Source organism: Ctenopharyngodon idella, chromosome 15, assembly GCF_019924925.1.
Source record: "Ctenopharyngodon idella isolate HZGC_01 chromosome 15, HZGC01, whole genome shotgun sequence".
In the NCBI taxonomy this organism is placed as follows: domain Eukaryota; kingdom Metazoa; phylum Chordata; class Actinopteri; order Cypriniformes; family Xenocyprididae; genus Ctenopharyngodon; species Ctenopharyngodon idella.
Genome location: NC_067234.1, coordinates 19,469,631 through 19,485,246, shown reverse-complemented (window position 1 = coordinate 19,485,246; position 15,616 = coordinate 19,469,631). Strand labels below are relative to the sequence as shown.

General features: G+C 36.3%; 1 protein-coding gene across 12 annotated transcripts in view; it reads left to right on the top strand.

The window, feature by feature from the left end:
- tenm4 (teneurin transmembrane protein 4) overlaps positions 1–15,616 on the top strand; it is a 262,005-nt gene that overhangs the window by 67,764 nt on the left and 178,625 nt on the right. For all 12 annotated transcript variants that reach the window (XM_051862025.1, XM_051862022.1, XM_051862031.1 and 9 more), the window contains exons 2-3: positions 674–960; positions 4,582–4,854. In XM_051862025.1, coding sequence (XP_051717985.1) covers positions 738–960; positions 4,582–4,854 — 496 coding nt within the window. In that variant the 5' untranslated portion in view covers positions 674–737. The remainder of the gene's footprint in view (positions 1–673; positions 961–4,581; positions 4,855–15,616) is intronic.

Sequence of the window (15,616 nt, the reverse complement as noted above, 5' to 3'; positions counted from 1 at the left end):
GCCACTTAAAAATCTGCTGGAAGTGCAGCGTTTATCACAGAGGCAGGGAGGGAGATTCAAGTCGTAAAGTTTACGGCCACAAGATTTGTTGTGCTGTATTTTATCAAAATGGATCCTGTTTTTCGAATTGCTGCAGTGCTGCATAATGTCACCCCGACTGGGAGAACTATTTTAAAGGATTGTCCAGAAATCTTCTTTTTTTTTAACTTTAGTCCTTTAGGGTCTTGTCATGAAAAAAATGTTCCAGCTGGAAGAAAAAAAAAAAAAAAAATGAAAAAAATCCTGCCAGACTGAGTGGCACACTAAAATAGCTGGTTAGTCGAATCCTATGAATAGATATGATTAAATATGGAGTGTTGTTTTGTATTTTTTATGTTTTACCCTAATATTTTTTTTTAAAGAAATTAATACTTTTATTCAGCAAGGATGTATTAAATTGATCAAAAGTGACAGTAAAAAAGTTTTACATACAAAAAATATATATATTTCAAATAAATAATGTTAAATAATGTTATATAATGTTAAATAAATAATGCACATTCTATTTAGCAAAAAATAAATTTAAAAAAACTGTTTCCACTGTACTTTTGACCTGATTTTAGGTTTTAGCTGTGAAGACAGATTAGCAGAAGCAGTAATCATGGTCTTTTTTCCCGTCTCTGTCTTCTTGTAGAATCACACGGACTGAACTGGCTTCTTTCCCTCCCTTTGATGTTGAGACAAGAGACAAGGTTGCCATGGAAGTGAAAGAACGCAGACCCTACCGCTCTCTGACCTCCAGGCGGGACGCGGAGCGCCGGTACACCAGCTCCTCAGCTGACAGCGAGGACGGCAAGCTCAACCCCAAGTCCTACAGCTCCAGCGAGACCCTCAAAGCTTTTGATCAGGACTCCAGATTGGCCTATGGCAGCCGAGTCAAAGACGTGGTGCACCACGAAGCCGATGAGTTCAGCAGACAAGGTGAGCGGGGCAAGATTTCACATGTCTGATCTCTCACCGCCATGGCAGAGATAAAACCATAAGTGCCTCTGAAAACTGAAGTGTGCAATTTCATAATATGATGGCAGAATTTTCTTATTCGAGTCTGTGTTTTCTGTGAAATCGCGCTTGGCTTGCGTTACGGTTTGTACGGATGCAGTATGGTTTGCCTTTGCCGTGAAAGCAATCTGGCCTAATTTGCAGAAGTGTACCGTTATTGATGACATTATAATTTGCCTATTAAAGTATAATGCATTTCTGATTGCTGCATGTCTCCACAGAATTTACCTTCGGCCAACAGCCTGCATTTTTCAAATCTGTTCTACGGCAGACAGACACAAAAGACATTCTGTACAGTTCACCATTATTTGAAAATTGTGTCATTATTCACTCACCTTCATTTCATTCCAGACCATATGCTGAGATTTTTTTCTGTGAAACACAAATGCAGAGTTTTCATGTTCATGCTGCTCTTTTCCATAAGATAGTTATTGATGACCAGAGGCTGTCAGACTCCAAAAAACAAACAACAGCAACAAAAAACACCATTAAAGCACAGTGATAGAGGTGGTGTGCTGTTTTCCAAAGCAATAAAATAGCTTTGTGAAGAACAGTGTGGAGTTTGTTCTTCACACACAAAAACTGACATGCGAAAAGTTAATACATTTTCCTACTCTTTTCCACTGTAAAAATAAAAGAGAAAAAAGTGTGTATCTTTATTTAATAAATAATTATTTTTAACCTTTATTTCAAATTTTACAGTATAATTTCTTTATTGATTTGTTTCATTTTATAAAAAATAATTATATTAATATTATATTAATAATAATTGTAATATATATAAGATGTATATGTGTATATATATAAGATGTGTGTGTGTATATGTATTAATATTAATATCATTATTATTATTATAATTATTATTATTATTATTAGGTTTTGTTCTCCTATATCCTCCTGCTGAAATTGACAGTAAATCCACATTTTAAAGCTGATATTTTTAATATTTGCCCCAGACCCCCCTAGGGGGCTTGAATCTTTTTTTTTTTTTTTTTTTTTTGAATCTCACTTTTCTTTTTTTTTTTGGTCACAAATCTTTCCCTCACTTCTGTAGAATTTGCATCCCTGGAGTAAAAAAGCAAAGTGAACGACACTTTTTATTTTATATCTTGTTGAATTGAAATTTAGCATTAGAGCTTAAATTTGGCTTGTGAGTGCCTAATAATATTATTTATGCCGAGACACTAATGGCAAAAACACTGTTTTTCATGCATCTGTCAATTTTGAGATTTTGGGCTTTTTGGCTTTTCATAAAGTGTTTTTTCAGACTAGTGGGAAGAAAACATCCAAAATGCACTTTTAGTGTATCTTTTATAGCACTTTATCTGTTTGCGTCTTTAGATTTCCATTACAGTACATTTCTTTAAAAGCCATTTTCTCAAAATGAGTTTTCTCTTCTGCACTGAGTCAGAAATCTCCACTTCAGCAGAACTTACACCAAACTTTACAGTTTAGTTCCTATCTATATTCTGGAGGTTTTACAGAGAGGTTTGTTCATATATCATTTGCTTGATTTTATACATTTTTTTCCTAAAAAAAAATGTGAAAATTTATTTTTCTGTCTGTTGAAAGTACTTTCTGATTTATGGAGTAATAAAAAGAGATATCCAAAATCCCTTCCGTAAAAACATTTGACCATGTAGGCCTATGTCAAAAAAATGAAACAAATTTTAAACCTGGCTTTATCCAATGGTCAGATTTTTGTTCTAGAAATTTATGCAAATGAATGCATATATGTAATCAATCAACTGGGGAAGTATGATGATATCTAGTTTTTTTTACCCTTTTCACCTAGGGTGTCTTGCCTTGAAAAAGAAAAAGAAAATATGAAAGATTTTTGGGCATGATTATTCCCCTAAATGAACTGTATTAAAACTTTTGATGGCAAGAATGCAATTAAATGGTAATAATCCCTGATACATGACCTGTGTGCTTATTATTTTCTTTTGAAGCGTGAAATGGTGCATCCTTGATCATTTTACTTGCCCACTTCATATTAAAGCACATATCTATTACACATACTTGCTAATATGAGACAAACTATCACACACTTTGGGGGGGCTCATCTCACAGGCTCCAGATCTGCAGCACATCTTTCAGATACGCTTCAGAGAGCGATCGTATTCAAGCAATTAAGAGAGACTGCGGTGACGATTTGATCCGTCGCTAATATATTCCAGCCGTTTTGAAAAAGCAGTATCTAAAACCAGAGAGATAAAAGGAAAGCCGAATGCGGTGTTGTAGCTTTGCCATTAGTGTGCTGGGACTTTAATGAGAGGGGGGTGTCATGAATGCTGATTCGCTGATGTCTTTTATGACCTTCTAATGTGTCCAGTTGATGGTGACCTGAAAAAATATCCACTTCCCCTCCATGAATACTAAATGCATTGTTGCTCTCAGGCACGCTAACTATTATTACGCTCACTCTCAGGCATCAATCGGTAATTTGCTGTTAGCTCTGTCTAAACGGCTTCCTTTTTCTCGTACCTTTGGCCTCCAACAGTCATGAGCACACTCTGAATGTGATGTTTATTGAGGTTGTGGGTTTGAGTGTTCCGTTTTGAATAAAATTTTCATTAGGTTTTTCAATTCGATTAAATATCAGCTAGTTTCATATATTGCATATTTCCGAACACACAGCCTTTTATAGTTACCTTTCAAAGTGGCACTTCAGCGCTGTATCGACAATGACGCCATGGGCGTTCCACATAGTGTCATTGTCGACGCAGTGTCTCGTTCCCCTTCTCAGGGAACCAGGGTTACATACATAACCTGAGACGTTTTTTGATAGTGTGCGCGAACACAAACAGCTGACACACGGGTACTATAAAGCTTCATTCGTGTTCTTTCAAATCAAGCAGCTTTCTGTTCATCAACACAGTGAATTTGTATGACCAGTTTGAATCTGTTGCGAAATCTATGTGTGGAATTTTAATTAAATTCACACAAAATTCACAATCATGTGGATTACTTTTGAAACTTTTGAAGCGTTGTCTCATAAATGACAAAAAAAAAAAAAAAAGGCAGGAAAGAGTTAAATGTAGTTTAAAAAACAACTTTTCACTCTGAAACTTGTTTGTTATGCTGCGTTCCATTTACTTTGGTTTAAAGTTCCTACGAGGAACTTGGAATTTCGCAGTACTCAAGTTCTGGAAGTAAACATCACATTCATTTATTACATATACTAGTATGGTAATATTTTGCAATAAATTTACATTATATTGTTTTTATACTTGTAATTAATAATTGTAAGTTAATAATTTACTTTACTGTCTTTTTAATAATATTACTGTTGCTGCTACTACTACTACTTTATTATTATTATTATTATTATTATTATTATTATTAGACATTTCTATCATCAATTAACAATCTTGGAGCTCATGGTCGGTTTTTATAGAAATGTCTTTACGTTATTGTTAAAAAAATCATGATATGAGATGGAGAAAATCCATGCTTCCAGACCCCTACCGTTGCAGTCTGTTCTTGTATGCATAACACAGATTGTATTTTCTCTCACTGTGCTCTTGTGTGTTGTATCAGGGGCGGACTTCTCTCTCAGAGACATGGCCTTCGGAGATCCCGTGCCGCCCCATATGGTAGCATATCGGACAGAAATGGGCCTTCCCCACCGCGACTACTCCGTGAGTGTGGGATCAGACGCTGACACAGAAACGGACGGCATTGTGTCCCCCGAGCACGCTGTCCGACTCTGGGGCCGTAGCAACACCAAATCCGGCCGCAGCTCCTGCCTTTCCAGCAGAGCCAACTCTAACCTCACCCTTACTGACACCGAGCATGAAAATACAGAAAACGGTGAGTTCAAATGTGTGTACGGTCTCTTCACAGCTCGGCTGAGAGCAGGATTAGGTCACCAGGCACAGAGGGACGTCTCCAGTTTAGCACCACGTCAGTTCAGATTGAATGTGAGATATGGAAATGATGCGTGGTTTGTAGAGGAGGATTTTGTGACATTCTAGGTTTTTGAAATGCTTGTGCTTTACAGCTAAACTAAGAACAATGGTATTTTCCCCTTCACATTTGGATCAAAACAACATCAGTATTAAAAGCAAAACTATTGGTGTAAATTAAATATTTCCTTTTTAAAAACTGTGATTTAAACCATTTTTTAGATTAAATAACAGTTTAAAATCAAATGCTGGATTCAAACTCAGGTTGCCTGCAAAAGAGACTCATGTCGGAGCGTGTGCACTTTCTGCTAGGCCATGACCTTGACACTAATATTTTTAATTTCATTATATAGTGACCTTTCTTACACAAACTGGGATTTTATTCAGTACTCTTATATTTACAGATGGATTGTGCACAATATTTCTGCTGTGAATAGAGATTAATTTATTATTAATACAGTAATTCTAGTATGAACCTTGAAAGTCTCTGCTTCATTCTACCAGAATAAGATATAATAATAAGATCGCTGTCAGGCGACACCTCCATATTTTGTCTTTTTTTAATAAATCATTACTATTGGTCACCCTTTATGTCTGTCTGTGAATTTTGCAAATATTTAACCTATGAAAAGTGTTAAAAAGAGCTTGTGACTAAACACTGTAACTCCATTGGATCCTCAAGCTGTAAGTAAAACCTCTTAAAGAGATAGTTCAACCAAAAATGAAAATTATCCCATGATTTACTCACCCTCAAGCCATCCTAGGTGTATATGACTATCTTATTTCAGACAAACACAATCGGAGATATATTTAAAAATATCCTTAGTCCTCCAAGGTTTATAATGGTTGTGAATGGTAGCCCAAATTCTGAAGAGAAAAAAAAATGCATCGATCCATAAAAAAATTAATCCATACAACTCCAGAGGTCTTGTAAAGTGAATTGATGCGTTTGTGTAAGACAAGTATCCTTATTTAATACTTTTTAAAGTAAAATAATGAGCTTCTGACGCAGGCAGCAGTAAGCATTCGACGTACGTCCCAAAAGCATTAACTTCCGCGACGTAGTACACAATGTCATGACGTACAACCCGTTTTGGACTTACATCGAATGCGTATGGCTGTCGCACCGGAAGCTCGTTATTTTACCTTTATTAACGCCCTGGAGTCGTATGGATTCTTTTTTTTTTTTTTTTTTCTCTCTTCAGAATTTGGGCAGCCATTCACAACCATTATAAACCTTGGAGGACTAAGGATATTTTTAAATATATCTCAGATTGTGTTCGTCTGAAAGAAGATACACCTTGAGGGTGAGTAAATCATGGAATAATTTTCATTTTTGGGTGAACTAACCCTTTAACTCCGCCTCGCCTCAAGCTTGAATGAAGTGCTGCACATATTTTGGAACATCTCTGCTTGTTTGCAATGCAAGACTAAATAAAGAACTGGTTCTTTGAATTATTATAGCATTTTCTTTACTCAAGAAAAACTTTATATACAAAGTCTAATGTTTTATGTATTGGAGCGTAGAAGATTGTTTTAGTCTAGCATTTGTCGTCGAGTCATAGCCAATACTGTCATAAATAGCCTGTGTGTAGCACTTTGGTCAAATGACAGAAAAAAACTGAGCACCCACATAGCTACAATAAACTTTACAACCTGCAAGTTGATGAAAACGTAATGCGATGCACTTACTGCTTCGGAAGTGGCTGTTTTAATGATGGACAAAACACGCATGTCTGAAATTCTCAGAAATTCGCTGGTCAGAAACCTTGTAAATCCATTTGAGCTTGATTTTGGTAAAATGTTTATAATATGACACATGCCAAATGTTTGACCATATATAAAGCCACAATATCAACTTTGACAATGCAATGTTTAATTATTTAGAAAATACAGTGTTTTTTTTCTGTTTCCAGAAAAGTGGCATTTTTGGATTATGAATAAATGATTTTTTTCTTTATTTATTCATGTACTGTAGTTACTTAACCAAGCATTTGCATAAGTGGATGTTGATGAATTATCCTTATGGTAACTGCAATAAAACCCATGTATTTGCATTTTCTCAGTGATAAACTCCAAGGCATGTCTATATGTCGGAGCTTGTAGAGGTCAGATGCTCTCTGATGAGATTAGAGGCCTAAACAGAGCAGGCAGCCTTCCTGAATCCATCCTCCTCAAGCTTGGTGCTTCCAAATGGTCCCCAAGGGCCCAATGAGTGTCTTTGCTCGCATAGAAGGTCACATTGTACCGAGACAGTGTCACAGTGAAACTTGTCAAGAACAGGGCCTGATTACGCAAGAGGAACGGCCCAGAGAACTGCAGGAATAGATGGGAAATCTCAGCATGAAATATGAAGTATGAACTTCCTATTGGAAATGTAAATGTTAGATGTTTATTTCATGCATTAAGGACGTAAACATTTATTAAACCAGGATAAACATCTCTTAAAGTTGAAAAATACAATTAACCTTTTGGAAAACTGCAGTTAAATGATATTTCATGAATGGCCTTTGAGTTGTGCTGACTAACAGACTTTGAATTTGTAAAAAAAAAAAAAAAAAACACATCAGCATATAGCCACTGTTTTTAATGGAAGGTCAGTAAACTTGTAGTAAATTATATATTTTTTTGTAGTATATTACATATTTGCTAACCTTTAAACTTCGATAATTGAATAGTACAGAGTTTTATATATATATATATATATATATATATATATATATATAATATTTCAAGCATAACGTACTATTACCATTACATTTTGGTATGTAAATTTTACTGTTCGTTTTCTGTTGTTGTTGTTTTTTTGTTTTGTTTTTTTTGTTTTTTTTGAGGAAAGCTGTGCATTTACTTTGCCGCAAAAATTGGAATATCACATAAAACATTTGCGAATAAAGTAGCATTTCCATCGCACATGTTCAAGAGAAAAAAATAGTCACGTCCTGGGAAATTGGCGCAAAATATCTGTAATAAAAATGAAAGTTGCTGCAATCGGGGAAATTGAGGCTTTATTTAAATCATTCTGATGACAGACTTTGGCTCAGGCATTTTCAGAATGGCCAAACCAACATTTGAGATGCTGTGCAATGCGATTGGTCCGCTGGTTAGTCCAGTTATCCAATCACATCAGCTGAGGCAAAGTCATGTGAGTTTTTTTGTTGCTCATCGAGGGATTTATTCGGTAAATGACTTTCCGTCGTAGTTAATGCGCATGTCTTCTTATCAGATAAAAATGTATTCACCTCAATTGAACGCTTTTTAGAATTTATGCGCATCTTGGCTACATCACAAGCCTTTCTTCAAGGTTTTTACCATTTAAGCACTTGAGTTTGGCACTCTTTATATCCGCAGCCTAGTTAAGTCTTAATCATGCTCTCGTTTACAATTTACCTTATGCATATTCACTGCCAAACTCTGATAGTGCCTCTAACAGCCTTTAGAAATCACACATCAAGGACCCGGCAGCGAAATACTAATTGCCTTTTGCTCCACAGTCTCCCTGAAAGCCTACAAATAGTCTGTTTGTACCGAAGCCTGCGTCATTTTAGCTATTAGATTCTTATTTAAAACGACAGAGGTGTTCCTTTGTGCTGCATCGCATTTTATGTATAGACATCAGTGATGGACTTAAAAAGAAAATGGAATATGTCTGTCTGAACGTTGTGATACGCTGAGGTGAGGCCAACCCAAATGTGCGTTAAACTGGATTTGATGACTGTGAAAAGAAAATGCCCTCCGTGTATATCTTTATTCGCAGCTTTAGGCGTCTGTTTGACTGTTGTAAAGCAGACATAATTCAAAATTGCTTTTTATTCTGTTCATCCAAGCAGAAACGTCAGTTGTGTTTACTGTTTTTTGAGGTAATGTGTAGTAATGTTCATTTTATATGGCAAGTTAACTGAAATCTATTGAGTTATCCAACTTACTTGTGTTTATCACTTTAAATTTAGACTAACACTAATTAAAATGTAAGTTTTAAGGTTTTTGGATATGTAATATGATAATATTCAGTGTTATTGTAGTATTATTTGGTATTTATTCATAATAGCTTTTATTATACGTTCATTTTAAGTTTTTTTCTTTTTTTCTTTTTTTTTTTTAGTAATTTTGTGTGCGTTTGCCATTTTTTAAAAAAAAAAATAGTTCTATTTAACTGTAATTTATTTTTACATCATTTTTAGTTTTAGTCATTTTAGTACCTTAAATCTTGAATTTCTTTCTTCTGCTGAACACAAAAGAAGATATTTTGAAGAATATGGGTAACCAAACAGTTGATGGACCCCGTGGACTTCCATAGTATGGAAATAAAAAATAAAGAAATAAAAAATACTATGGAAGCCAATGTAGCCCATCAACTCTTCAAAATATCTTCTTTTGAGTTCAGCAGAGGAAAGAAATTCATACAGATTTACGGAATTTTTATTTTTGGGTGAACTATCCCTTTAACAACACTGGTAATATTTAGGTATTTTTGAATGTTGTAACTGTTCAATATTCAATTTCCCTCGGATACAACATTACAATACTTTTATGTAAGAGATTTCGCCATTTGTGAAGTCATTGTAAAGCATTAGTTCAGATTGAGATTCAATTAAGTAAATAAATAAATAATGCTTTCCTTATTTCACGTTGCGATTGCTTTTAGAGCTCATTGGATTAAAAATATCAGAGGAACATCTTGGTACATAAAGAGAATTTCAGAATCACTCAGATTCATTTAGCAATTAGCTTTCATTTTCCGCTGTTTAACATTAAGACTGGAGTTGTTTGTCTCGGCAACGGTACGTTCATTAGATATAGCATAATCCATTGTCATGTAGCACAGATCTTAGGCAAATAGATTGTGGAATCGTGTGTGTGTGTTTGTACAACCTGCTTAGACTGACCCTCATGTCTGAGTAGCTTTCCTTAGGCGCTAACAGTCAGGCCCATTGCTGAGTCATTTTGATCGGGCACAGGCTGATCTTTTAGCAGCAAGCCGAGCCTTGTTCTAGACATAAGGGCTGCTCGGGGCAACGTGCAAACTGTGTCGAAGCCCACAGACCCTTCACAGGCTGAGCTTTATGGGTATTTGCAAGTGCAAAAAGCAATGGACCTCACAGCTCTCTGTTTGCAGTAAAGCAGAATGCTGGTCAAGCACTGTATTTTTAATTCAGCTCAAAAATTCACATATTTAAAGCGTTAGTTAAGCCAAAATGTACCCTTATGACATTCCAAGCCTGTATGACTTTCTTTTTAGCATGAAACACAAAAAGAGATATTTTAAAGAATGTGCTGGTTGCTCTTTTCCATGCAATTATACTGAATAGGGCTGAATAGAGCTTCAAAAAAGACACCAATGTGCAGTTTCACTTTTATCAAACTGTGAACTATTTATGTTCAGTGTGTGATTTGGTTCGACATGGGCGACAGGGAAAGCTGAGGTTGCATTGATCAGCAGGATATTTTCAGCAACGGCCACATCACGTGGTAACATAATACGTGGCATTCAAAGTTCGGGTCGTTAGTGTAAATCGAACACAAATAAATGGACGTTCACCAGCTCAAAATGGCTGTGATAGTCATATCTAAACTTGTTTACAATCTAGGGCTGATCTTAATGACATACTCAATCGATTTCTTCAATGGCGCATTTTTGAAGGTGATGGGGTGGCGTAGTGGTTAAATATCTGTGATAGAAATCTGAAAATTAACATTTCAGCTCCTGGAAAGTGTGGTTCGCTTAAAGGGGAAATTACTGGGATTTGATAACACTGATGTGCCCAGGAGCAAAGCCCTTGACCCCTTTTGCTCCACATCCTTCTCCTTTTAATAAATGTGCCTTATTCTGCTTTGGCTGAGAAACTATCTGCTAAAAGACCAATAACAATTAGGGTAGGAGGATATAGTTATAAAGTTGTTGTTATTATAATAATGTATTCTTATTCTTAATATTTACCTCTGAAAGTCATAATGATGATGTTTTTAATATTAAAAAAATCTAATTTTCACACAAACAATATTTAAATGGGTAATTTTTATTTCACTTTGTTTTGATTATCAAGTTTTAAACATAGTAATCCATATTTTTATAATGGATTTTCATATTTTACAAAAGTCTGGCTCTGGGACAAAGGTAAAACAATGAAGTGTATGCATAAACAGCATTTGTAAAGGCATGATAAAAAAAAAAATAATAATAATAAAAAAATTCCTTGACCGATTAAATATGACATTCATGTAACAAAAAGAAAAAAGCTGGAATCTGTAATTTATTTATTTATTATTATTATTTATTTATTTTCATGAAAATCAACCCCTTTGGCATAGAAGTCCATGAACACCTATACATACCATTGAAAAAAATTTTTTTTTTTTTTTTTTAATGTTTTTGAAAAAAGTCTCTTATACTCACCAAGGCCGAATTTATTTGAAAACACTAATATTGTGAAAATTAATACCATTTAAATAGTTGTTTTTGCTGCTATATTATTGACCCCCAAATTTTGAATGGTAGTGTTTAATTAAAACAACTAGTTAGTCGAATATCTATATCTATATATAATATATTAATAATATCTATATATATTACTCAAATATTCCATACTTAGTTTCCCCCAGAATTGTCATTACAGACCAGTGCATCTTGTCCGTTGAGTCTATTGTTAAAAAAAAATGTCATGATAATAAAGGTTTAAAAGTCATGAAATGAAAGGTGAGGTGAAAAATAAACAATGGCATGATTTTCTTAGAGGCATTAACGTATTTTTAATGCATGATTAAGCTGGTGCCATCCATCAGCATTTTTCCCTGGGACCCATAGGCTATAACTGATAATATTCCCATGTGATCGTGAGTAAATGCCTGTTACGAGGCTCGGCACACACGTTGAGCTATTGGAAAATAGAATCTGAACCCTGGGAGCGTTGTATTTCTGCCTTTGTTTCTTGATTTACATGACTTCTTGCAGTTGTTTGTATAGCCTAAATTGACAGTTGTTCTTTGAAAACGGCAGCACGAACTTGAAGGGCGAGAGGGATCAGAAGATCCGAAAAGAAGTTTGATGTACACACATGGCATGATCTACAATCCCTTATTTTTGTTTGAAGCACGGAAGCTATAATTGGTTAATTTGACTGAAACTGCCTCTGCATTGGTTCTTTGCAGAGGCTGTATAAGATGTCACTTCTGAGGTTTAGAACTCGCCGGAAACTTTGAACTGCTTTTGAACTGCTGAAAGATTGAGGTTAAGAGGGGCTCATGGGGAATGATCAGTGTTGCTGTAATTGAAGATGTTGACAATGAGACAAATGTGCTACTATAGTAGAGCCTCACTGTAACTTTCAGATCAGCAGACAAGCAGTTAAAGTTACTTCTGTATCTTCATAGCATATGAGTTTTTGACTTTCATTTTGGGCATTTAATGATGAAATCTGTCTCATTTTGAGAAAATATGCTCAGCTTCAATCTGGCTAATAGTGTGTATGCTGCTCCATTGGGCATCTGTCACAGACTTGATAATTACGGTTTGCACAGCGTGCTTGGTTGGCAGAAAGGGGGGTATATTGTTTATCTTGGGGTTTTTTTCTTTTGTTTTTTATATTTCGTTGTAAATTAGTCTTGGATGTCATGGTGATATTGAGCTTAGAAGATGATGACTGTGCCCACCCAACATACCTTAAAAGAAAGTGCTGTTTTAATTTACCTTGGAGTACCACATAAATGCTCTTGCATGTGAAAAAGGTAATCCTTTTTTGCAATATGCATAAACATCAAATTACCATGGTATTACCAAAGAATGTACAGACCAACATATTTTCAAAGATGGCCATTCAGCTTATAAAAGGCCTGAGGAAAAAAAAAAACAAGTTCTTAGCTAGTTTAGCTGGTTTGTCTACTAGTATCCCGTCGTAATGTAAGGAGGCCAGCTAGTAAAGCATTAGTGACTGACGTTAGAGGCTGCGGTCTTTAGCATCCTTATTAACAGAGATACCAGTTTGAATCCCACTTGGAGCGGTACAAGAAAAACCGGAGGGGTAACATTGATGCTGTGACCCAGATGGGAGTGAGGTTTAGGGGGATGAGTGTAATGGAGGCCAGCTAGTAAGAGTTGTTTGAGTAAATCTCACTCCACTGGCCTCAAGAGGTGCAATAGCAACTGACGCTAGAGGCTGCGGTCTTTAGCGTCCTTGTTAGTGCTGCAGTCTTTAGTGCCTTGTTAGCGCACCCGCCTTCCATGCCGGAAACGGCAGTTCGAATCTTGTTTGGAGAGGTGCGAGTAGAACCGGAGGGGTAACATTGGTGCCGTGACCCGGATGGGAGTGAGGTTTAGGGGGGTGAATGTAACGGAGGCTAGCTAGTAAAGTGTTAGCAAATGATGTTAGAGGTTGCGGCCTTTAGCGTCCTTATTACCAGAGACGCCGGTTCGAATCCCACTTAGAGCGGTGCAAGAAGAACCGGAGGGGTAACATTGGTGCCGTAACCGAGATGGGAGTGAAGTTTAGGGGGGTAAGTGTAACGGAGGCCAGCTAGTAAAAGCTGTGCAAGTAAACCTCACTCCCTTGACCTCAAGAGGTGCAATAGCAACTGATCCTAGAAGCTGCGGTCTTTAGCATCCTTGTTAGTGCTGCAGTCTTTAGTGCCTTGTTAGCGCACCTGCCTCCCATGCCAGAAACACTGGTTTGAATCCTGTTCGGAGAGGTGTGAGTAGAACCGGAGGGGTAACATTGGTGCCATGACCCGGATGTGAGTGAGGTTTAGGGGGGTGAGTGTAAGAGACCCCGCTAGTAAGAGCTGTGCAAGTAAACCATACTCCCTTGGCCTCAAGAGTTGCGTTAGCAACTGACGCTAGAGTGTCCTTGTTGGAGTGCCCACCTCCCATGCTAGAAATGCTGGTTCGAATCCCACTCAGAGCAGTGCGAGTAGAACCGGAGGGGGTTACACTAACCAACTGATAAGTTCCCAAACCCCTTCAAAACCAGCAAAACAGTCATGCTAACCTCATTAGGCTGTTTTAAGCTGCATTTTTTACACAAAACGCATTTGTTGAAGCAACCATGCCTTTTCAGCTCGCTTATACAAGTCTGAACTCATTTATTGAGTATTTTACGGTGTAGTGATGTACCAGGTGAGCCACTGAGCTAGATATGGAGCTAGTTATGTGATACAAATGTCAAAATGTAGTAGTTTACAAATCATGTACTATGGTAAAAGTGTTTTGAGGTCATAACATTGTATGTTATTACCTTGAAGGGAGTAAGATTTACTTGCACAGCTCTTACTAGCTGGCCTCCAAACTTAACTCCCATCTGGGTCACGGCACCAATGTTAATCCTCCGGTACTGCTCGCACCACTCCGAGTGGGATTCTGAAACTGCGCAAAAATAAGTCCGCAATGAGTGCTGTGATCATAATTTGTGTGAAAATGATTAGAAGTTGTTGGTGTTTAACTGCCTCTAGTGTTTATTTTAGCTGGAAACTGCAGTGAATTGTATGTACAGTAAAGGCACGTTTTTGGAGTTTTGCAAAAATGTTGGTAGAGGCACATTTTTCCAATGAGCCTATGTTGGAAGATTTTAGAGTTGATTATCCTCTCAATGTGACAAACTCATGTTCACAAATAAAAGAAATGGACAAACTAATTACAGAGTAAACTGCTCACCCAATTAGACTCGCGTGTCTTTCGCTTGCATCCGAATTGAACTTGAAATGATGATCTGCGAGTCATTTTCTTTCAGCCACTCAGTTCGGTTAAATTAATGGCGCACCTCCGTTCCTGCGACCCCAAGGGAAGCAGGAGCAGGCTTCATATTTGGAGCATGATATCTCCCTCACCTCACTTGTCTTCTGAACTGTTCTCCCTGAGCACTGCCACCATATTATAAACCCACAAAGTGAAGTTAAATCAGGCTGCTATCAGATGAGACATTTCCTCACTTACAGGAGGGCTTCAGTACGCCGTACAATGGTGTGAAATAGCAGTCACAGAGAGATGAGGTTACAGAACCTGACCTTGAACAGACAAAAAGATGCTTTGAATGCTAAGAAAAAGACAATTACACTTTTGCTGTTTTTTCTGCTGTTTTGAAAATTGAAAAGCTTAGAAGTATTGCATTAACTAACTGAAATAAAATAATTAAGTACTAAAATTATTCAAACTAAAACTGACATTAAACTTAACTTAATAGAAATATGAAAAAAAATCAATAAAATTGGTGAGCAAAAATAAAACTACTATAATAAACTGTATAATAACTAAATAATAAACTAATTACTAAAAAACTAAAACTGAAAATATAAAAATAAAAGCTAATTCTAAATATGAGTAATACTACTGTATAAATAATACTAAAATAACTCTGGTCATGTTAACCCAACCTGAGGTGGAACCTAATACTATTATGTGGGCTATTGAGATCACAGCTTTAGCTCTTTAAATAGTGTAATAATGTGTTAGTTTCAGAGATTTTTCAATGAAGCAATTCACATGCTAACACCTTTATGAAGTGTAGTGTGAAAGACAAATAAACGTAAGTGAGAATATTTATTAGACCCTAAACAAAATAAGGTGTTTGCAAACTTTTGGCCATGATTTCATGAGCGTTATGCGAGGTGCAAATGCAACTTAATAAATTGCATGCTATTTTTTGCACTCGTGAACTGATTTGAATTTCAGCTTTAATATTACT